General features: G+C 39.1%; 2 protein-coding genes across 4 annotated transcripts in view; one reads left to right on the top strand and one right to left on the bottom strand.

The window, feature by feature from the left end:
• CLGN (calmegin) overlaps positions 1–11,468 on the bottom strand; it is a 63,704-nt gene extending 52,236 nt beyond the window's left edge. The window contains exon 1 of the mRNA XM_079919495.1: positions 11,450–11,468. The gene's annotated coding sequence lies outside the window, so the exon portion shown is untranslated. The remainder of the gene's footprint in view (positions 1–11,449) is intronic.
• Positions 11,469–11,813: 345 nt separating this feature from the next.
• Positions 11,814–25,010, top strand: part of ELMOD2 (ELMO domain containing 2) — a 29,094-nt gene continuing 15,897 nt past the window's right edge. The window contains exons 1-5 of one of the 3 annotated variants that reach the window (XM_079920100.1): positions 11,814–11,914; positions 12,701–12,783; positions 13,047–13,194; positions 15,098–15,126; positions 24,432–24,529. In XM_079920100.1, the coding sequence (XP_079776226.1) occupies positions 13,053–13,194; positions 15,098–15,126; positions 24,432–24,529 (269 nt within the window). In that variant the 5' untranslated portion in view covers positions 11,814–11,914; positions 12,701–12,783; positions 13,047–13,052. Of the gene's footprint in view, positions 11,915–12,700; positions 12,784–12,952; positions 13,195–15,097; positions 15,127–24,431; positions 24,530–25,010 lie in introns of those variants that run through there. The other 2 variants (XM_079920102.1, XM_079920101.1) reach the window with 2 other exon arrangements.

Here is a 25,010-nt window from a genome sequence, read left to right as displayed (position 1 = left end):
TCTGCCAATGCCTATCAGCTGGAGACTTCCAGTATCCCCCCCGCCCCCGCAGAAGGTATCCCACTGGCAGTGCGGTAGGTTATCACTGTGTTTAACCCCAAGTAGGGCAAATAAGCAATTCCAGATTCTCTTCCCCGAGAATGTCTCCTGGGTGATGCAGCCACCCCAGGGGCTCCTAGCCATCTGCTAGCTACCTCCCACACCTGCCACCACTGACAATACCGGACCTGCTGCTGCTGCCTGAACACCTGACACTCCAGTGAGGGCTAGTAGTCTGGTGGAAGAACCACCGAAAGCAGCATAACACTACCTTTTTGCACCCTCCAATCTGGCACAGTTGCCTCCCACTGGCAAAACGTAATGAGAGCACAGCCGGCCAGGGCATCTGGGACAAGTAACAGACTTCTGGTTTTGATCATGACAAAGAGAATTTAGAAGGGCATATAAAGACTGTCAGCAGCATTTTGGAAAGTCCAGGAACAAGGCAAACTAAGCAGCATATTACAAGGGACATATATAAATTGATAAAAACTGTATTCTAATAAGCACATAATTCAGGAATTGATGTTTTTATCAATTTATGCAAAGGCATTGAGTAACGTTCTAGTTTTTCTTTCCTTCAGATAAGTACTCAGAAGTGGAATTACTGCAGCACATGGTAGTTCTGTTCTCAATATTTTGAAGACCCTCCATACCGTTTTCCACAGTGGCTGCACCAACTTACATTCCCACCAACAGTGCACAAGGGTTGCCTTTTCTCCACACCCTCACCAACACTTGTTTAGATGGCTTCCTATCTTACTCAGAATAAAAGTCATAACTCTTATTATGGTCTCCATGATCTCATCCTCCTACAACTCCCTTCCTGTTCATGTTGTCCTCCTGGCTTTTTCTCAAACATATCAAGATGATCCCACCACAGGGCCTTTGCACTTGCTTTTCTTGTTGCCTGGAAAACTCTTCCTGCAGCTATCCATATAGAATGCTTCCTCACTTCATTCAGGAATCTACTCGAATATGCCTTTCTCAGAGAATCCTTCTCTGACAACCCTATCTAAAATAACACTTTCTCTCTCCTGCCCCTGCCAACACCTGACATCATACAGCAATTACATCACTTATGGTTGTTGTTCATTTCCCCTAACCAGAATGTAAGCCCCATGAAAGCAAGGGTTTAAAAAAAATTTATTTGTGTAGTTCCTACAACATGAATAGGTAATTTTTAAATTCATTCACTCAACAAATATTTAGCATACGTAATATATGTCAGACATTTTTCAAGATTCTGAGGACACAGTAGTGAATCAAACAGGCAAAAACAGGAAAAAAATTCCTCACCTCATGAAGCTTACATATTTGTTGAACAAATTATTAATACTACTGAGCTTACAAAAAGAAATTAAAAGATTAAAAATTATTTATCTACACATAAAAATTAATTTTAAAGTAGGGAAAGAATAAAGCACGAGGTGGTGGCTATCTTTCTAATATACATTCCCAAATTTTCATTGATAAGAATTATAACTAAAGATCAAATTTTTAAAACATTGGGATTATTTTGGTGTTTTATAAAAATCACTACTTCATAAGTCAGAAAGAGAAAAACAAATATCATAGGCTAATATATATATGTGGAATCTAAAAAGAAAAATGGTTCTGAAGAACGTAGGGGCAGGATGGGAATAAAGACGCAGACGTAGAGAATGGACTTGAGGACACGGGAAGGGGGAAGGGTAAGCTGGGATGAAGTGAAAGTGGCATGGACATATATACACTACCAAATGAAAAATAGATAGCTAGTGGGAAGCAGCCGCATAGCACAGGGAGATCAGCTCGGTGCTTTATGACCACCTAGAGGGGTGCGATAGGGCGGGTGGGAGAGAGGGAGACGCAAGAGGGAAGAGATATGGGGATATATGTATATGTATAGCTGATTCACTTTGTTGTACAGCAGAAACTAACACACCATTGTAAAGCAATTATACTCCAATAAAGATGTTAAAAAATTTTTTAAAAATCACTACTTTAGAAACTAAATGAAATTTGTGTTTTGTTGATGTAAGAACATCTCATTACAGTACTAGAATTGATTTCCTAATTATTTTAGAACTAGTTTCCATAGAAACACATACATAGAAAATGAAAAACCTGTTTTATCTGCTCTTTTAAGAGTAGTGTATTCTAAGGAACAATATCTCATTTTCTGAACTTGAACATACAAATGATGGGAATATAAACACTGGGAAGAACCAAACTTCTTTATCCTGGTCATAACTGAAAAACACATCAAAATGACTGTATGTATCGCAAAGTCTACCGTTTCATTATAAGAATACAAACTATTAAAATGCCTTCTGAGGTTACCAATCTAAATTGCCTTCCAAAATTACTGTAAGAAGAAGTTACCATTTTGCTTTCTAATTACGAGTAACGGTTTATTTTTTGTTATAAGAGTGCACGTTGTTAATTGTTCTAAAATAAATAAAAACACATTTGGATAATATTCTTTATAGAAAATGACGAATAAAAGTGTATAAATGATTGAAGATTAGTCGTATAAATCAGATAAATTAATATACATTTCTGATCTTTCAAACAAATGGGGTAAAATGTTGATATTGTGTGTACATGACAAAATTTAGTAGTAAGGGACTAAAACAATTTTAACATTAATGAGAGGGATGACATAAACATTAGAGGATTAAAGCCACTTCTAAACTTGACAGTCCATTGTACTACCAAGATTACTCTGTGTGCACCCTGAGTCACACATAAATATGTTTAATAAGAAGAATGAAAATTTAACCGAAAGCAACCTAAGAATAATCTTGGAAGGCTGAGTTAATATATTTGCAGGGCTCCTACGTCTTAAATTCAAAATTCAACCATATGAACGCTAAAATGTTCACTACGGACTAGAGTTGAAAGAGAAAATACAGGAAACCTAGTTAACTTTGAATTTCAGATAAACAATAATGTTTTCAGTATAAATATATCCCATGCGGTTTTTATACTTCAAACTTATGCACTGTTCATCTGAAATTCAAATTTAACTGGTCAACCTCTGGTTTTTTTTGTTTTTTTTTTTTTTTGCGGTACGCGGGCCTCTCACTGTTGTGACCTCTCCCGTTGCGGAGCACAGGCTCCGGATGCGCAGGCTCAGCGGCCATGGCTCACGGGCCCAGCCGCTCCGCGGCATGTGGGATCTTCCCGGACCGGGGCACGAACCCGTGTCCCCTGCATCGGCAGGTGGACTCTCAACCACTGCGCCACCAGGGAAACCCTCAACCTCTATTTTTATTTGCTAAATTGGCAACCCTACAGACAGCAATAAACTAAAAACCTTGGTGCGTTTCAAAGTGGTAACGCACACGGTCCATTTGAGAAAGTTCAGATGCTAAACCAGCGCTCTAAATTGTTGATCACGTCTCCGTCATCTCATCCCTTTTCAGCTTCGCAAAACAAATACTTTAGGGAGCCTTCCAGTGTGGCTCAAAACTATAACGTAGGACACGAAAGAGGAGAGATCTGCTGGCTGTGTAAGAGGAGCTCCTTAAGTCAGACCTTCACATTTCCCTGAAAACGCTGGGGAAGAAAACGACGAAGTGTGGGGAAAGGTGGGCACAGAAGGGGCCCCTGAACCTCTGAGAGAAAAGGAGCCCGCAGACGCAAGAGAGGACCGGGCAGCCGCGCACACCAACCGTTGGTTGGCGCGCACGCCCGGCGGGGGTCACGGCCACCCGGTGGACCAGGGACGCCCGTTACAGTTTAACCGCCGGCGGACAAGGGCGTGGTGTGTGTGTGGGGGAGGGTGCCCTACATCTGAAAGCTCCTAGTACGTCTCTCCCCTTCTCTCCGACCCGGCCTCCCCAGTCATCCCGGAGCCCCGAAGCCCGGGAGGCGAGAAGGAAGCGAGAGAAGCCAGCCGCCGCTTACTGTTGTGAGTCATCCTGGAGATGCAGAAGCAGGAGAAACTGAAGAGCAAGACGGCGACGAGCGCGGTCAGCAAGTTCACATGCCTGGTCCTCATGGAGCTGATTCGACGGGCTGCAACCGACAGCGCGACGCGAAGAGCAGAGCGGCAGCGCTCACGCTGCCTGCCGAGGATGGACACGCACAGCGCCTGCGCCCCGCTCCCCGGCGTCGCGGGGTGGCGGACCCCCTCCCTCCCCCCTCCCTGCCCTTTCCCTCTGGCCACCCTGCACACCAGCCCTCTGGGAGCTCGCTTCACCGAACTGCACCCTTTGCCTCCTACCCTACGGCTCGGCACTTCCGAGTCCTGAACCGCTTGCCAGGGCTGCTGGTTATTAAAAGAGAGAAACTATGGGAAAGCTCCCCACTGCCGGGCTCGAGGTGAGTGCTCAATAACTTTATTGTCCTGTAGTAGGAAGTGACATTTGTGCCAGACTCTGGGCTAAACAGTTTGCATATATGATCTCGTTAAGTCCTCACACATCTCAGTCTTTTTTTAAAGGTGTGAAATGAAGATACCAATAAACTTAATATGCTATGATTATCTTCATTTTATACTTAAAAAAAATGGGGCTTCCCGGGTGGCACAGTGGTTGAGAGTCCGCCTGCCGATGCAGGGGACACGGGTTCGTGCCCCGGTCCGGGAGGATCCCACATGCCGCGGAGCAGCTGGCCCGTGAGCCATGGTAGCTGAGCCTGCGCGTCCGGAGCCTGTGCTCCGCAACGGGAGAGACCACAACAGTGAGAGGCCCATGTACTGCAAAATAATAATAATAATAATAAAGCTTGTGTTTCCTTATTAATTTTCTGTTTGGATCATCTGTCCATTGGTGTAAGTGAGGTGTTAAAGTCCCCCACTATTATTGTGTTACTGTCGATTTCCTCTTTTATAGCTGTTAGCAGTTGCCTTATGTATTGAGGTGCTCCTATGTTGGATGCATATGTTTATAATTGTTATATCTTCTTCTTGGATTGATCCCTTGATCATTATGTAGTGTCCTTCCTTGTCTCTTGCAGCATTCTTTATTTTAAAGTCCATTTTATCTGATATAAGTATTGCTACTCCAGCTTTCTTTTGATTTCCATTTGCCTGGAATATCTTTTTCCATCCCCTCACTTTCAGTTTGTATGTGTCCCTAGGCCTGAAGTGGGTCTCTACATTGTAGACAGCATATATATGGGTCTTGTTTCTTTGTCTATTCAGCCAGCCTGTGTCTTTTGGTTGGGGCATTTAATCCATTTACATTCAAGGTTATTATTGATACGTATGTTCCTATTACCATTTTCTTAATTGTTTTGGGTTTGTTTTGTGGGTCTTTTTCTTCTCTTCTGTTTCCCACTTAGAGAAGTTTCTTTAGCATTTGTTGTAAAGCTGGTTTGGTGGTGCTGAATTCCCTTAGCTTTCGCTTGTCTGAAAAGCTTTTGACTTCTCCATCGAATGAGATCCTTGCTGGGAAGAGTAATCTTGGTTGTAGGTTAATCTGTTTCATCACTTTAAGTAAGTATATCCTGCCACTCCCTTCTGGCCTGCAGAATTTCCACTGCAAAATCAGCCGATAACCTTATGGGTATTCCTTTGTATGTTATTTTTTGTTTTTCCCTTCCTGATTTTAATATTTTTTCTTTAAATTTAATTTTGTTAGTTTGATTAATATGTGTCTTGGTGTGTTTTTCCTAGGGTTTATCCTGTATGGGACTCTGTGCTTCCTGGACTTGGGTGACTATTTCCTTTCCCATTTTAGGCAAGTTTTCAACTATAATCTCTTCAAATATTTTCTCAGACCCTTTCTTTTTCTCTTCTTCTTCTGGGACCCCTATAATTCGAATGTTGGTGCGTTTAGTGTTGTCCCAGTGGTCTCTGAGATTGTCTTCAATTCTTTTCACTTTATTCTGCTCCTCTGCAGTTATTTCCACCATTTTGTCTTCCAGCTCACTTATTTGTTCTTCTGCCTCAGTTATTCTGCTATTGATTCCTTCTAGTGTACTTTTTATTTCATTTATTGTGTTGTTCATCTGTTTATTCTTTTGTTCTTCTAGATCTTTGTTAAACATTTCTTGTATTTTCTCAATCCATGCCTCCACTTTATTTCCGAGATTCTATATCATCTTTACTATCGTTACTCTGAATTCTTTTTCAGGTAGATTGCCTATTTCCTCTTCATTTATTTGGTCTTATAGGTTTTAACCTTGCTCCTTCATCTGTGACATATTTTTTGCCGTCTCATTTTTTTTTTTTTTTAATGAGTGGGATTGTGTTCCTGTCTTACCAGTTGTTTGGCCTGAGGCTTCCAACACTGGGGTTTGTAGGCTATTGGGTAGAGCTGGGTTTTGGTGCTGAGATGAGGAACTCCGTGAGACCTCACTCCGATGAATATTCCCTGGGGTCTGAGGTTCTCTGTTAATCTAGTGGTTTGGACTCAGAGCTCCCACTGCAGGAGCTTCGGCCTGACCCTGGGCTCATGAACCAAGGTCCCGCAAGCCGCCGGTTCACTTTGGGGTTCCTCCCCTCTTCTTGGGCTTCAGAGTCTCCCACCAGCGGCCATCAGGCGCCCTAGTTGTGGGGAGATGCTAACTCCGTGTCTTTCCACACAGCCATCTTGACTCCGCCTCTCATCAGGAACTTTTTGAGTCCCAAAATCCCAGTGGTCGCCACGAGGTGGCAGTATTATATTTCATTCAAAGCCTCCAATTTGCATGTATTGTGGTGTCAGAAACATTTAAAATTATGTATGAATGTGTGAGAATCGTAGGGTCTCAGCAGAATCCTTGGGCCACTACCCATTACATATTTTTCATAGCTTGCCAAATATTCCTGTACGGTGTTGTGTCTCCTTTTTATTGACAGTCCTGGAGGGGGAGTAATTTATTGTTTACCATTTATAAAATACCTCTGGTGGCCCAAAGTTATTTTTAGAAATTTCACTGATTTCACTAAGCTCTAAATCTTTTTAATTTAATCTACCATCTTTATTTTCCAAGCATTGTTTTGCTTACCAATGTGTATGTGTCCTATTTTTTTATTAATTTTTTTTGGAGTATAATTGCTTTACAATGTTGTGTTAGTTTGTGCTGTACAGCAAAGTGAATCAGTTATACGTATACAGATATCCCTTCATATATACACTTCTATGTATAAAATAGGTAACTAATGAGAACCTACTGTATAGCACAGGGAACTCTACTCAATGCTCTGTGGTGACCTAAATGGGAAGGAAATCTGAAAAATAAGCTTTAAATCTTAACTAGATTGATTCAGCTAGTCATACATGCCATGACAGCTCTCAAATCTCCTGAGTTTCTCCTTCCAAGGTGGGGAATGATCATGATGTAATCAGTATAATGAATTAATTTTGATGGTGATCATATCTAGGTCCACTCTCACCAAATTGTAGCAGTGAGCTGGAGAGGTCAGATGTCCTTGAAGAAGGACCATAAATATATTACACATTCCTTCTCATGCACAAGCAAACCGATCTCATTCTGAGAGTGAGATCAAGAAGATAGCATAGCTGAAAAGGGAACCCTCCCACACTGTTGGTGGAAATGTTAATTGGTGCAGCCACTATGCAAAACAGTCTGGAGGTTCCTTAAAAAACTAAAAATAGAACTACCATATGATCCAGCAATTCTACTCCTGGGCATATATCCAGAAAAGGCGGGAAAAAAAAGTTACACGCACCCCAATGTTCATAGCAGCACTATTTACAATAGCCAAGACATGGAAGTAACCTAAGGTCCAATGACAGATGAATGAATAAAGAAGATGTGGCACATATAGACAATGGAATATGACTCAGCCATAAAAAGAATGAACTAATGCCATCTGCAGCAACATGGATGGACCTAGAGATGATCACATTAAGTGAAGTAAATCAGACAGAGAAAGACAAATATCATGATATCACTTATATGTGGAATCTAAAAAAAAAACAAATCAACTTAGTTGCAAAACAGAAACAGACTCACAGACACAGAAGACAAATTTATGTTTACCAAAGAAGAAAGGGGAGGGGGAATAAATTAGGAGTTTGGGATTAATAGATACATACCACTATATATAAAATAGATAAACAACAAGGATTTACTATATAGCCCATGGAACCATATTGAACAATAACCTATAATGGAAACGACTCTGAAGCTGTACACCTGTAACTAACACCATATTGTAAATCAACTATAGTTAAGTAAATTTAAAATAAAGAAGGTAGCATAGGTGAATCTATCACAAAAGCAGCTTGTTTAGCTTGTTGAACGTTAGCTTGTTCAACGTCTTAGGCAGTTTCTACAGTGCTTGGCAGGACAGACACTAATTTAAGTCATGGTAACTACGTTGTTCAAATCATGATGGCTAACAGTTATTCCCATGGGTCTTTTCTCCTGGGCCACAGAGGATTAATAGAAAGCATTAGTGGAGATTCTGCTCCCATTGTTTCCTAATGAGAGATGAGATTTACTGTGTCCTTCCCCAATCTGACACTGCCTGATATTTACTCCAAAGGAAGGTCTGAGCAATTTTCAGGGCTCCCATTTTGGGTGTCTAATTAAAAATCCATAAAGGGCAGACTTCTCTGTCTCTTAAAAGACATTTGGCTTTAAGCTGGTAGTGACAAGGAACTTCATCACATCCACTGTAATTACAGATTCAGATAAAAGGAGGCACTGGGTAGTTCCTACTTTGTTATTTCTCCAGCTTCAGCTTCATCATGATTCTGGTGCTGCCTACCATAACATTTTCATTTGCTCCAAACTTCAATTTTCATACCTTAATATTGCCCTTCCATTCCCCTGATGATATTATGGTACATTTTGCATCATCGTTAGATAATCCCCCAGAGGTTTTCCACTGTCCTCTGCCGCTCAACATAAACTATATCATACAATCTTGGACCTCCTAACAGGGGTCAATTGATGATTTCTTGACCCTCAAGTTAGTCGTCCTTTTCTACCACAGCACTAATGATGAATTAAAATAACTTCCCTGTGCTAAATCTACCTTATTTCCCTATTTCAGCATCCTTAGCCCTAAACTCATCCAGGCTGGGATAATTGGAACAGATCTGACAGATTAACTTAGGTGAGGCCGACACAGGAGCCTGAATAGTTTTCCCTGCTCCCAACTATTGTTAATGTGCCACCAAACCCTCTGTAGGGAATCTGTCAAAATTCTTGCTTCTTTACTCCCCCTCACCCTTTTTCTTTTAAAAAAAACCAATCATATAAATAGTTTTACCTGATTCAATGGTTATTTCCTTTGTTCTGGTTAATATCTTCACCCCAGCCCATTAGCTTAATTTTGCATAGCTTAAATTTTCATTGGTAAACCCCGTTACTAGTAGCTGTGAGAACAAATTTGCCTTGGCATTCTGTGTATTTCCTTGTCCTTCCATTAAAAAAAATTATATGGGGAATCCATACACGAGGGGTTCCCCCTAAGCACAGTGTCTAACTTAGTTTCAGGAAAGTGCAACACAAATCATCATAAAACCAGTCAGGGTTGCCTCTGTCCATAACGTTTTTAATGCTTCTGCAGAAGTAATCCATTTCACTGTTAGTGAAAGGAGTATACAGTTTTCCTTCTCAGTATAAACTCGCTGCGTTCCAGACTTCACACACTCCACAAGAGGGCTTGATATTTTATTTGGGTCTTCCATGGATCAAACCCCAAACACTGTAACAAATTGTTGATTAACAGTCATACAAACAACTCTTTCCATTAAGCAGTTTCTAAAATCAACAGTGCCTTTGTTGTTTAGTCTGAGAATCCAAGAAAAGCAGAGATTCCTCAGTACTACACAAAAATATAACCAAACTCCATTACACCATAGCCTCTTTCTTCCATGTAGGTGTATCTGATAAGGCCTGGTAGAAGCACACAATTTAGTTCAGAGACCTAAGTAGGTCCCACTTTCTCCTTGAAGCCAGAATTCTAATCTTAGGATCTAACCACCATTTAGCCAGCCACAAAGAAGAAAGACAATAAAATGAGAAAGATAGAAGGCCAATCTTCCCTGAGGCACAGGACTGGTTTATTGTATCTGCTAGTTATATGCAAATGAATTCGTGGAAGACAGAAGAGGAAATCCATATGCACATGGCATTTTAATAGACAGTGATCCTGCTTCCAATAAATGCAGTTCAACCAACTTCTCAGGTTCTGACCAAACAGGTGAGCATTCTCCTCTCTTGGAGAAAAACATGGATAGAAGTGGGCCAACAGGTAGCATGGAGACCAGCAGAAGGGTTCCTCTCTGCACCACCACCCCCAACTCTCAGTGTAGCACATTGAAAAGGTAAAAGGATTTTATAATTGTACTACAGAATTATTTCACTTTCTATTCTATGAAGGTTTTGTGTAATAATAGAGAGACACCTGAAATATAGGTTTGTTTCTAGTTCTTAATTTGCCAATTTGGCTGTGTACTTTGCCTTTTTGAATCTTTTTATGTACAATAAAAAATATTCATTGAGATGATCTTTAAGTTCCTTTCAAGATCCGAGTCTGTTTTATTATTAGAGTATATGTCCAGATTTCATTACCAAGTTAGTTGCTTCTATGGGGCAGGGATGATGGCTTATGCACCCTTCACATGTCTAGCGTTTTACAATTAGCACCTTTTAAAAAAATGTTGGTTGAGGTGTGGAAAAGTTTGCACTGCTGCTTCAGTTTGTGCTAACAAGGGGATGGAGGGGGCATATATATATATATATATGTATATATTCGCATAGAATGTCCCTGAAGGTACAAACAAGCAACTAATACTGGTTGCTTTCGAGAAAGGAGGCTGAGGGACCAGGAGTTGTGCATGGGTGGGTGGAAGTTATTTTTCAGTGTAAATTGTCCTTTGTACTTGTATTTTACTCTCCCCTTGTTCTTCCTCCTCCAGGCATACTGCCCTTCTTACTATTCCTCCACCTTATGAAGTATGTCTTTGCACTTGCCTTTCTAGTGTCTGGAATACTCTTCCTCCAGATACTCTCACTCCCTTACTTCATTCTGAACACTGGTCAAATGTCACCTTAACACGGAGACTCCCCTGTCTACACTGTATGTAGAAACTCTCCCTCCCTTCCCTAATACCCCTTTAGTACCACTTGACATACTAAATATTTGCATTTATTTAATGTATGACTCCCTCTTAGAACACTGCCTGGTGCATCAACGGCCAATTAACAGATACTTGAATTAATGAATGTACTGTTTGAGGTTGGATTTTTTTAAAAAGTCATGCGCATAAGTTACTTTTTCAAGAAAAAACCAGCTAAGGAATAAATGTTCCATGTACTATTAGATGTTTATCATTACAGGACAAAGTCTAAACTTCTTTACTCAACGTACAGGGCTCTCCGTATCTGCCACGTAGTAGCCATGGGCAAGTCATTCAACGTAAATTCTGTTTCCTCATCCATAAAGTGGGACTGTTACTAATTACTTCACAGAATTAAGATTAAATGCAGGTGAAAGCACTTTTGTTACCTTGGCGGTATGAAAGTTACGCAAAGCACATCGCTTCTCCCGTGCTTGGAATCTAGGAGTAGTACACCGTTTCTGCTTGCGCAGAAGACCTGAAATTTAAGGCGAGAAAAATCTACGGAGCCGCTCTGCGGAAGACCGATCTTTGGCGCGGGGCGTGCCTCAAGGTAGTGGTTGCCAGGGAAACCGTCGGGTGTCCCTAGAATCCGAGCACGCGCGGCGGGGCAGCCCAGCTCGACATCCTTTCAGAGATAGCGATTGGTGGAGCTCGGGCCAATCGGCGAGGGCGGCGGGGCGGGGCCGGGCAGTGTGCCGGGGAAGGCGTTCCCGCCGCTTCGCTCCCCGACTTCCGGGTCGCGGTGCTTGCAGGGAGCGTACCGCGAGTAGCGTCGTTTCCGTTGCCGGCAGTTTGCAGTCGGGGAAACCGAGGCAGCTCCAGCTCCTCCTAGTTCTTCCCGTTCCCGTGAGGTGGCTGCTGTTTCTTTTCCTCTCGCCCGGTGCAGCTTGGGTGCGGCTGCGCTGAAGGCGCGCGGGCCCCGCGGTGTCCTACGGAAAGTCTCGCGGGGCTGCCGGGCCGGCGGGGCTTTGTGCGAGCGGTTCCCTCCCACTCGCGGGCACGGCGCGAGCTGGGCTCGGCCAGGCTCCGGGAGGGGGGCTCGGCGGCGCAGCGGCTCCCAGAGGGCTGGGGAGCTCAGGCGCCGTGAGGCAGGCGTTCCCTCTGCTTTGCAGTTCGGCTTCTTTTGTCTTGATGAGCGCGGACCAGATGGATTCATTTTAAAATCACAGTTGAGCCAGTCTCTGTGCACTGATTCTGCACTAACCTGCGGGGATCTCGAATTTGACAGTCCCTCGGGAGATGATCTATCTGTGGGAATGTTTAAGGCAGGAAAGAGATGAGCATTTTTGTTTTTGAGTAACTCCTCCTGACTTTCATTTCCCCGACCCCGCTTCATTTAGGAGCCGAAGATTTTTCTTATGGCATAAATATTCAGTTTTATCGAGGGTGTAGTCTATTACCCTTCTTAGTATTTCTGCCGTTCACCTGTTGAATGGAAAATCAACAATTAGCCAGGGTGTGATCTATTCCGTGTTCAGTTTGTGTACTTCATTTGTAAGCCATATGTAGTGTTTTTATTTGCTGCCATCACCTGACTGTGGGACAGCTGTAACGGATTATCCACAGGGGTTAAGAAGACTTATTCTTTATACAAACAATTCTGATATATGGTATATTTGATTTAATTGTTGCTTTAGGTGGGGTCCTTTTGTTGTTGAACTGTTGAGCCCTGTTCTCAAAGAATAAGAAATTAAATAGTGAACTGAGAGCTTGAATCAAAGTAAGTAGTTTGATTTTTACAGTTAATTGTTTAAAATGATAAGTTAACCATTTGGCCAGCATCATTTAATTAATCTAAATGGTATATATTACACCTGGCATTGTTTTCTTAGATGCCCAAACACTACTACAAAATAGACACAATGGAACAACATTATATCTATTAATATAATTTGGGATTTGATGAGTTGGATACACTAATTTTTTCTCTTTTTCTAAATCCAATTTAAGGTCGTTAAACCTGTCATATATTTCCTTCTCCAGGAAAAAATGTTTATTTCTTTGTGGGAGTTCTTCTATGGGCACTTCTTTCGATTTTGGATGAAATGGCTCTTACGACAGATGACTGGAAAATGTGAATTGCAGCGAATTTTTGATACCTATGTAGGTGCACAAAGGACACACAGGATAGGTAATGTTTTTCGAAAAAGGATAATTAAAAACGAATAAAAATTTAACTCTGAATGAATATTTTTCTCAGTACTGATAGTGACAATAGCGCTTGTGTATCACGATCAAGTCACTTAATCTCAGTTTCATGATCTTTGAAATCTCACTTTGAATCCTTCCAGCGCTAAAACTGATTCTATAGAAAAAGAAACTATTATTTAGTTCTGCATCTGTGCAAAGAATTACCTTCTCTGGTTCCTGAAATTCATCAGTTTTACCTTAGATTATGGTTGCAGCCTACTTTCTAGAGAAAAATCTCTATACTTCTATAAGCCCTTTGAAATTTTCACTTCAGTGAAGGAGATCCATTTTTATATTCAGCATCCTTCAATCTTTTAATCTCTTATGCAGTTCATGAAAGAATAATAACAGGTATCTAGTGATCCCTAGGAAAGATTAGTAGACTAAAAATCTGCACTGTCCCATACTGTAGCCAATAGCCACATGTGGCTATTGGAAACTTGAAATATGATTAGTCTGAATTAAATGTGCAGAACTAGGAAATATACTCTGGATTTCAAAGGCTTTATATGAATGTAAAGGTATCTCATTAATAATTGTTTATATTCATTGTATGTTGAAATGATAATATTTTGGATCTATTGGGTTAAAATATATTAACATTACTTTTATCTATTTCTTTTACTCTAATATGGCTACTAGAAAACGTTAAGGTACATATGTGGTTCACATTTGGGCTTGCATTATATTTCTGTTGAACAGTGCTGCTCTAGTACCTTCTAAAACTGATCAGCTTTCAATACTTACTTGAAAATATGGCTTTAAATTAGAACACAGATGAGTGAGAAATATCATCGAGGTCATTTCTCTTTGGCCAGAGTGAGGCAGACCAGGGATGGGCTGCAGTTCATGTTCACTGTGTCAGATGGAAAATCGTGACTTAACCACAGCCTCTTTTGTGTTGAATAAGTGTGCTTCAACTAAGAAATCCACCCCTGTAAGATTTGAGGAGTGCGTGTTGGTAGCCAAGATAACAGGGGAAGAATGGCAGAGTAAGGAGAGAGTGAGCCTCAGGGCTGCTAGATGATTGAAGTTTAATTACCTCCCTAGGTTTTTCACAACTTTGTAGCTGACTTAAATTATTGCCTGCTCTTTTGATTTGCCCTTTTGACTGCTCTGAGAAGAGCAAAGTACCTATTGATAAGAACTCTTAGTAGTATTGATTGGTTTTTTATATTATGGCGGAAGAACATTTTAAGACTTTATTTTGCAGCAAGAACATTTTTCTTGAATTTTTCAAATTGCTGAGAAAAGGAGACTGTTTACTATTTGCCAGAAAAATTTGTAAATAGACCAGTAAAAAACGTTCTTGTGATTCTTGAAGCAGAAAGCAAGAACGAAAAAGCTGTTTTGCTTTTTGTCTGGTTAGAGAATGGTTGTCCAGATAATCTAAAGTCTTCCTTTTTGCCCCTTTGTTGTATGTTTTGTTTGCTAGTTCTTCAAATATAAACGCTTACTTCATAAGGCTAACACATGAAAAGGTAGGATAGAGCACTCTCACTGTATTCTTAAGATGAGTTTCTGGAACCCAAGCTATTCTGAGGTAGCCATGGATGAATTTGCAGCAGTTAGTAGACACTTGCGGGCCCGCACAGAAACAGATGATTCTGGGGAAATTAGGTTGGTCTTACCTCTTTGGCTCTGGTATGTGTGTTGGGTTGAGAATTTTGGAATCATACTGTAAGGATAAAATTTTTTAATGTTTGCTATGTTATTCATGTAGAAATTATATCTTCTGGAACTATTAAAGTAATTTATTACTGGCTTGATATTTATACTATTTGCGGAGTAATTCACAAGCAGCATTTAAGTAATAATATTCTTTTTTTTTTTTTTCATTTCAGAAAATTCCTTGACATACTCCAAGAATAAGGTAGGATCATATCAAGGTGATTATTCTAGACAACTTAACTTGGAGATACTTTTTCTTTAAAAGAATGTCTCAATTTTAGAGTGAATTATTTTTAATGTCCTACTAGAAGAGTCTTTGCTGTAAAGAGTATTGAGTGAAATTTTCCCATCTTAGAAGAAATATTCTATTTTTTAAAACCTTTTTTTTCTGTGTGTGTATGTGTTTGTGTGCACTACTCATGCACAAAGAAGGTATTTGAATAATTTTTTCTGTTCTGAGGTTTTGCTTGTTTATTTTACCTCAAAACTTGTTAGCTTTTGGGAAAGCAGGGTCTTAGGGGGAAAACTTTCTAATAGACTGTGTCCTTAAGATAGGTTTGGATAGTTATAGAAAATCCTGGGTCATGTACCTTTTGATCCAAAATAAGTCATACCTCATAATGTTTATTAGTCAGTTGCTGCTGTGTAACAAACTTATAAAATCTCAGGGCATAGGTTTATTATATAAATGCATTATAAATAAATGCATTATTTATTTCTTGCTCATGTGTCTGTGGGCCAACTGGGGAAGCTCTTCTTCAAGCTGGTGCCAAGTTCAGGTCTGTTGCAGTTGTCTCATTGTGGGACCTAGGTTGAAAAGGTACCTGGGAAATATTCTTCTCACAGTTGATCGTTGAACGTCCAGCCACAGAGGCATATTTTAAGTTTTCTTGTGTCATGTCCATTAATATCCCTAAAGTAAGTTACATGGCCAAGCCCAAGTCAAGGGGTGGAAAAATACATTATGCCCACCATGAGGCCATGTTAAGCATGTGGGTATATAATTCAATTACACAGGAGTGAAAAACAGGGACCAATAATTCAGTCCACCACATGCTTCCCTATAGTGTTCTGCAATATTTTTTCTCTATATATAGATTATTTGGTGTGGCAAAGTTAGAGTATGGAACATGTAGACCATTGTTTGAAATCCCATGGTAGATCACAGCCAGCATTAAACAACAACAACAAAAGGAATGGAATAGAAAATAATTAGAAAACAGCAGTCGTAGTAAGGTTAAATATGGTTTCATGAAAATTTAATTTTAGTTATCTGTGTGTGCATCTATCTCTGTTTTAGATATCCGTATATATGTTTGTATTTGGTCATGATGTACAATGTGGATCGAGAATATAGGGTCAAAAATTGTTGATTTGCTACTGTCTAGTGATATTAATATGAGTTACTGATTCATGCTGGAAAGAAAATGGACACTGCTGAATATTGCAAGCATATCTGTTAAGTTTTGGAGAGTGACCTGTAAAATAGGTGCTTTACTGATTTAGTTAGTCTTTTATTTATGAGTGGTCAATTTGGGAATAACTCATATACGTGAATGAATACCGGGGAGGAGAGAAGAGTCTAGAGTCCTACCCCTTTGTTTAGAATCCTATAAAGTGATTAATATTCTTTTTTTTTAAATGAGACTGTAGGGATCTAGAAAGTTAACAAGTTGCTCATTCTAAAAATTTGTTTATACCTATCCACCCGTATAGTTCCATTAATTGAAACTTCGGATGCAATTTCACAAAGTAACAATATCATAAATTGTAGATGAAACTCTGGAGGGTTTCTGGAACTGGGAACTCACTTTCACATCTATCTGTGTAACCATCATTACCAAAATTGATTGTAATGACATTTTTGATCGTAAAATTTACTTATGGGATTTTATATGTGGTAAAATTACCCCAAACTTAAGTAGGACTGCACACAAGATGATACTTTTTAAGAACTCTAGTGCCTTGGTCAAATCCTTGAGCGAAGATTTGAATGATTGCCATATGTTCAACATTCCACCAGGGTCTTTGGTATATAAAAAAAAAAAAAGACTGAAATCTAATGTAATTAAAATCAGGCATTTAGAGACGGAAGAGGTAAATGTGGGCTGAAGTGTTTGGAGGCTTTAAGGTAGTGGTTACAAGTTAGAGAAAATAAAATGTTCATTATCTTTAATCTCATTTACTGGCAATTAAAGTTCACTTGAAAAGTAAACATTAAAATTGTATTCTTGGGCTTCCCTGGTGGCGCAGTGGTTGAGAGTCCGCCTGCCGATGCAGGGGAGGCAGGTTTGTGCCCCTGGCTGGGAGGATCCCACATGCCCTGGAGCTGCTGGGCCCGTGAGCCATGGCCGCTGGGCCTGCGCGTCCGGAGCCTGTGCTCCGCAACGGGAGAGGCCATGGCAGTGAGAGGCCCGCATACGGCAAAAAAAAAAAAATTGTATTCTTATGAATTTATTATCTAAATATATAAATTGCTAATTGTGTTTTGGAGGGCATACTAAAAAGGAATAGTCAACAAATGGGTAGTTAAATACTTACGGAATTAAATCACAGGAGCTTTGCTTTCTTGCGGTTTTAAATCTAAGGTAAACTTGTCAATAAGCTAATGGAGGAAGTCTCATCAGTTTAAATATACAATTTATGGTGTGTATTATGTCTCATTTGTATATTTCATTTACTTTGTAGAGTAAAATTGAATTCTGATTTTGTGATATTTCTATTAACCCGCTCTACTTTTATATTCCTATGAAAAAAATCTGAGTTCAGATTCTGATTGTATCACTTTCTAGTTGTTTGTGCAAGTTACTCATTTTCTCATTGTCAAAGGAGGTATTAATATCTACATGGTTGTTTCAGGATTAGAAATATTATTATAATGAAAGCAGCCTAAGAGAATACCCAGTACCTGATAGGTATCACTAATATTATGTTAGTGATGATGGGATTAAACCAACATACACTACAAAATTTTTAGAAGTTTAAAATATGCATGAAAACCTCTTAGTTATTTAAATACTTAACATTACCAATGATTGCTGTGAATAAAAGTGATTTTAATCTATTAAGGCCAGTTCCCTAAAGCAGTGATAGTGTGGTCCTATTGGGTTGTGAATTGTTCTGTAGTGGAAATTCTTTCCTTGATTGTTAAAAATTGAGTCTCATTTGCTTGTATTTTACATTAGGACCAACCACTTATCAATTATATATTAAGGATTACTAAAACTTCGGGATTTATAAATGAAAATGAAAACCTTTTTAGCACTTGAGGAGTCTAGTTCAGTATTCTGCTAAGAGGTCTGGCTGCTATTCGATGTATGGTAATGTTGCAGAGCTCCACTGTACTTATGCATATATGGGTATTTGAAAAATTTGAAATTTAGGGAAAGAACACTTTGTCAGTCTAGTCATGTTTTTGATTGGCTGTTGTTTGGTTAGAGCTGCTGTCTTAGCTCTTAAATAGTAGTGATAACATTCTAGCTATTGAATGATAAATTAGTTTTATAGCATCAGTTTACTTGTCTGTGCATTGATGGTATAGTAATGCACATTTGCATATTTTTTGGTCTCTAATTTCCCAAAATTAGACTTTAAGTGTATAACCACATAAGCATTGTGGTTCAAAAATGAAACATTTGGGCTTCCCTGGTGGCGCAGTGGTTGAGGGTCCGCCTGCCGATGCAGGGGACACGGGTTCGTGCCCCGGTCCGGGAAGATCCCACATGCCGCGGAGCGGCTGTGCCCGTGAGCCATGGCCACTGAGCCTGCGCGTCCAGAGCCTGTGCTCCGCAACGGGAGAGGCCACAACAGTGAGAGGCCCGCGTACCGCAAAAATGAAACATTCACACTCTGTCGTTACACTAACACAAATGTATATATAATTTCCCCAGATTTGCTTGCATGGTGAAACTCACTGTTGATGTTTGTTGGCTATAAATATAATTTGGCTAGTCATATAATTTATAACTTACCATCAAGGTAGGTATAATAAAAAAAGACTAGATTACTTTTATGTTTATTGAATGTTATTTTGTAATAAAATCATATGCATAAGCATATATTATTTGCTTACAAAATATATGATAAGTGATTTGTATATGTTGCTTTCTTGTTTATTATCACCTACTTTTTCTTTAGCTCTAAAGTAAACATCATTGGGAAAAGGGTCTTTGTATACTTACGTAGTTTTAGGTTAAAAGAGAAAGTTTTAGAATTGCTGACCTAAGAAATTCTTTAAGTCCTGTATATTCCAGTATTGAATATACCTTCATGAGCTCCATGAGAACTTAGACAATGTTGTGATACATGAGACCTTAGAAAATGTAATGGGTTATATTTCTCCTCCATCCAGCTGTTATTTTGTTTTTGATTAGGAACCAAAGATCTACCAAAAGTTTAGAGAATAAGACAGAGATTGACAGATGGATAAAAAAGCAAGACCCAACTAACTGAATGTTATTTCAAGAAGCATACTCGAAACATAAAGTCACAAACAAATAGAAAGTAAAAGCGTATACCGTGCAAACAATAAGCATAAAAAAGCTTTTGTGGCTTTCTTTTAGAAAATATAAACCTGGAGTGTTACTGGAGACTAAATCTTTTTTTTTTTTGGTAATGATAAAACGGCTAATTTATCAAGAAAACGTAACAGTATTAAATGTGTATACACTTATTAACAAAGCTGCCAAATACTTGAAGCCAAAATAGACACAGCTAGACGGAGAAATATATGAACCCACAATTGTAGCTGGAAACTTTACTGCATTCTCTCAATAAATGATAGTACAACAAGAAAAAAAAATCGGAAGGCTCTATACAATTTGAACAATACGATTAACCATCTTGACCTAATTGACATTTATAGAGTGCTACACCCAACAAATGCAAAATACATATTCCCAAGTACACATGGAACAGTCATATAGATATATCATATACTGGGTCTTTTAAGTCTCAGTAAGTTTCAGAGGGCTGAATGCATACAGAGTATGTTTTCTGTCTCCAACAGCATTAAGTTAGAAATAAGAGGACTTCCCTGGTGGTGCAGTGGTTAAGAATCCAACTGCCAATGCAGGGGACACAGGTTCGGTCTCTGGTCTGGGAAGATCTCACATGCCACGGAGCAGCTAAGCCCATGTGCCACAATTACTGAGCCTGTGCTCTAGAGCCCGCAAGCCACAACTACTGAGCCCACTTGCCACAACTACTGAGCCCACTTGCCACAACTACTGGAGCCCACGTGCCTAGAGTCTGTGCTCTGCAACAAGAGAAGCCACTGCAATGAGAAGCCCATGCACCACAACGAATAGTAGCCCCCACTTGCCGCAACTAGAGAAAGCCCGCGCGCAGCAACGAAGACCCAAAGCAGCCAAAAAAATAAATTAATAAAATAAATTAATTTAAAAAAAAAGAAATAAGAAAAATATAACATCTAGAAAATCCCCAAATATCTGGAAATTAAGAATCTGAGTAACCCATGGATCACAGAAGTACTCACAAGGGAAATTTAGAAAGAGAATTGAAGTGAATGGTAATGAAAACACAACATATCAGAATTTGTGGAGTACACCCAAAGCAGTTTTTAAAGTCCTGAAATCAGTGAGCTATGCTTATACCTTAAGAAACTAGAAGAGAGAAAATTAAACCCAAAATAAATAAAAGAAAGAATATAATGAAAATAAGAAACAATTAACAAAATAGTAAACAGATAAAAATAGGAAATACCACCAAGCTCAAAAGTTGATTCTTTGAAAAAATTAGTAATATTAATAGCCCTCTAGGAACACTGATCAAGAAAGAGAGAAAGCCCAAATTGCCCATATCAGGAATGATAGAGGGGGCATCACCACAGCCTGTAGTCACTAAAGTATAAGGAGGTGCTATGGACAACTTGATGCCAATGACGTCTATAGCTTAGATGAAAGAGACAAAGTGCTTGAAAAACACAGTTTAGCAAAACTAACACAAAGAAATAAAACAACTGAAATAGCCATATACCTAATAAATGGAATCTGTAATTTAAACATTTTGCACAAAATATCTTCCAATATTAGCTTCACTAGTGAACTCTTTATCAAACGTTTAAGAAGAAAAAATAATACTGCTATTACATAAGCTCCTAGAAAATCGAGTAGAAAGAAACACATTTTATGAGGCCAGTATAATCCTGATATTAAAACCAGACAAGGACACTGTATAAATGAAAATTACAAACCAATATCCTTCCTGAATATAGATACAAAAATTCTTCATTAGCAAATTGATCCCAGTAATATATAAAAAGAATAATATGTCATGACTACATTTTCAAAATCAATGAATGTAACTTACCACATTAACAAAGTAAATTAGAAAAAGAAGATCATTTGAGTAGATACTGTAAAACTGTTTTGGCAGAGCTCAATACCTATTCATGGTCAGAAACACTCAACTAACTAGGAGTAAAAGGAACTTCCTCCTCCTATTAAAGGCCATCTATGAAAACCCTGCAGCTAGCATGATAGGTATACAACACTGAATTATTGAATGCTCTCCACACTCAGTTGGGAACAAGGCAAGGATGTTTACTCTCCTTTTATCCGGCATTGTGCTAAAGGTCCTAGGCAGTGTAGTAAGGGAAGGAAAAGAAATCTAAGACATAATGATTGAAAAGAAACTGTCTTTATTAACAGATGACATAGTTTGTGAGTACAGAAAATCCTAAGAAATCTATAAAATTAACCAGCATTATTGATAAATGAATTTAGCAATGTCGTAGGACACAGTATGTCCCCGTATGTTAAGAGCAAACTTTTGGAAAACAAAAAAAGAACAGTTCCACTTACAGTAGCATCCAGAAACGTAAAATACTCAGGGATAAATATAATGAAAGCTATGCAAGACGTCCGCATTACGACTCCTTTTCCTGAGAAAACTTAAAATGGAAAGATATACTGTGTTCATCAATTGGAAGAGTCGGTATTCTTAAGATGCTGATCCCCAAACCGACCTATGGATTCAATGCAATTCCAATCAAAATCCCAGCAAGCTTTTTTTTTTTTTTTTTTTTGCGGTATGTGGGCCTCTCACTGTTGTGGCCTCTTCCGTTGCGGAGCACCGGCTCCAGATGCGCAGGCTCAGCGGCCATGGCTCACGGGCCCAGCCGCTCCGCGGCATGTGGGATCCTACCGGACCGGGGCACGAACCCGCGTCCCCTGCATCGGCAGGCAAGCTCATTTAAAGTTTATACAGAATTTTAAGGAAACTAGTATAGCCCAGATAATCTAAAAGAGCCAAGTTAAAAGATTTATACTGACTTAAAGACTTTCTAGGCAAATAGATAAATATAACAGATGAGAGAACAGAAATAGACCATACATAATTTTTTAACAAGGATGCTAAAGCAATTCAGTGAGGACAGGAAAGTATTAGAAAACCAATAAATAGTGCTGGAACAACTGGATATCCAAATTGGGGGAGGGGAGACTCCTATCTCCCTCTACATGTGAAAATTAATTTGATATGGACTTTAGAGCTATGTTTAAACCAAAACGTTAAGACTTCTCAAAGAAAGAATAGAAGAGGGCTTCCCTGGTGGCGCAGTGGTTGAGAGTCCGCCTGCCGATGCAGGGGACACGGGTTCGTGCTCCGGTCTGGGAAGATCCCACATGCCGCGGAGCGGCTAGGCCGCTGAGCCTGCGCTTCCGGAGCCTGTGCTCCGCACCGGGAGAGGCCACAACAGTGAGAGGCCCGCGTACCGGAAAAAAAAAAAAAAAAAAATGTCTTTTAGAGAGGACACAGCGTTACCATTTAAATAAAAAGTAGAAAAATTAGACTTCATCAAAATAAAAACTACTTATCAGAGACACCTTTAAGAAATGAATTGGCAAGACAAAATATTTGCAGCACATATATCTGATTAGGGACTTATATCTCGTAAAGAACTTTTAGAACTCAGTAATAAAAAGACAACATAATTTTTAAAAGGACAAGAGCCTCGAAGAGTCACTTCACAAAGATAAAAAATATTATTCGTAGTAGTCTAAAATTGGAAGCAATGCAAATACCCATCACCGGGAGAATGAGTAAGCAAATTGAGGTGTATTCATACAATGGAATACTACTCAACAATTGGAAGGAACAAATTACTGACGAAAGCAAGAATGTGGATGAATTCTAGAAACGTTACTGAGCAAAAGAAGGCAGACAGAAGAGTACATACTTTATGATTCCATTTATATGCACACCACAAAGTTATGGTGATAGAAAGCAGAACAGTGGGTGCTTGTTGGGAGAGGGATTGATTGGGAAGGGGCATGAGGGAACTTTCTGCAGTGATGGAAATGTTCTATATTTTGATAGGGATGTGGATTATTTGGGTATATGCATTTGTCAAAACTGGTCAAACTGAATATGTAACATCCACTCCTTTCATTGTATTTAAGCTAACCTCAATTTAAAGAAAAGTAATGGAATAGCTGTACATGACTTTTACTGAAACAGTTGCCTTTCTTAAGGTTTTCATCTGTCAAATATCTCCGTTCGATAATTATATGTCTGTTATCGCTTGTATATAGGATATGAAAAAATGAGTTAGATACAGTCTCTGTCCTCAGAGAATTTTCCACTTAATATATAAAAATAACTATACTATAGAAAGTGATAAGTGTCACAGAAAGGTTACAGGTACATTATTATGCGGATTCCAAGAGAGGAGAGGTTACTTCCACTTGAATAGAATCAGGGAAGGCTTCCTGGATCTGGTATGTGAGCTAGCTTAGCAATGGGAAGAATTGATATGTCTAGAGACTGGGGAAAAGGATCATTCCAGAAGAAAGGCCCAGGATATGCAGAAGCATAACTCCAAGTATGATTAGATTATTTTGTCTGGAGTATAAGGAATATCAGATGGAATTTTGATAGTAGCTTAAAGAGGGATAAGAGTTAAAGTAGCCTTCTAAGGGTAAAGAAGGCCTGAACTTGCTTATTTCTTGAGAGGAAGGATCCAGTGGACATTTATAAGACATATTATTTAAGAAATCTGTTTTATATGCATAGAAAAAAGACTGGAAGGATATCTGCTAATCTGTTACCAGTGGCTATCTCTGGTGGTAGGATTGACAAGATTATTTGACTTTTCTTCTTTTTGCTCTTCTGCATTTAAAATTTAAACTTTTTTCCTTCTGCATTAAAACTTTTTACATATATTTTTATTATGTAATTTTAGAATTTTATAAAAAGTATTTGCTTCATAAGCATACTATGGTGGGAGCTTATTTGCTAAGAACTCATTGGCTTAGAACCTCTTGATTCTCAGTTAAGGAAGATGTCATCTAATACATCATGCTGCTTTTCTTCTATTTTATGTATGTATGATTTTAGCCCTACTGAAAATTTGAAACAAATTCGGTTTCATTTGGTTTTGCATCTTAATACACGCATTATGAAGCTGACTAAATACCTCAAAGCATACTGTTCTTTTTCAGCAATAGGGGATTTTTCTCATTCAGCTTTGTTTCACACAAATAGATCTTACAGAAAGCGACACTTGTTGTTCAGAGTGAAGTGGACAGATGTGTAGTAGACATAATGAAGGAAAAGAATATTAACCCCGAGAAGGATGCCAGGTATGTGTTTTACGGTGTTCTCATTTATCGTATGCTTACATCCTGTGAGGCTGGAGATCTCACACAGTTGTGAAACGTTAGAGCTGAAGGGTTTGTGGAGATCATCTAATTCAACCCTTTCACTTCACTAGATGAGGAAGTGAGGTCCAGAGAGGTGAGTGATGGAAGCAGGACTAAAACCTATATCTCTGGGTTCCCAGTCCAGTACTATTGCCAGTTTATCATCTGCCTTCTCTAAGGTAACTTACCATTACTTTCCCAAATTTAAATAATGACTCCTGTGTCCTTCTTGTCCTTCAAAATTCAGTTCTTCTGTCCTCCTCCAGGAAGGTCCTCTATCATACATTTAACCCATTGTACTGTAGTCATTGATTTGCTCTTGTTCTTCCCCAAATAAATTCTGAGTTCCATAAGAGGACTTGACTTATTACATTTCTGTGTTCCCAGCACAAGTATATTGAGATAGTAAATATTTACAAGC

Source organism: Stenella coeruleoalba (genome assembly GCF_951394435.1).
Source record: "Stenella coeruleoalba genome assembly, chromosome: 4".
NCBI classification, from domain to species: domain Eukaryota; kingdom Metazoa; phylum Chordata; class Mammalia; order Artiodactyla; family Delphinidae; genus Stenella; species Stenella coeruleoalba.
This window is presented reverse-complemented; position numbering and strand designations above follow the sequence as displayed.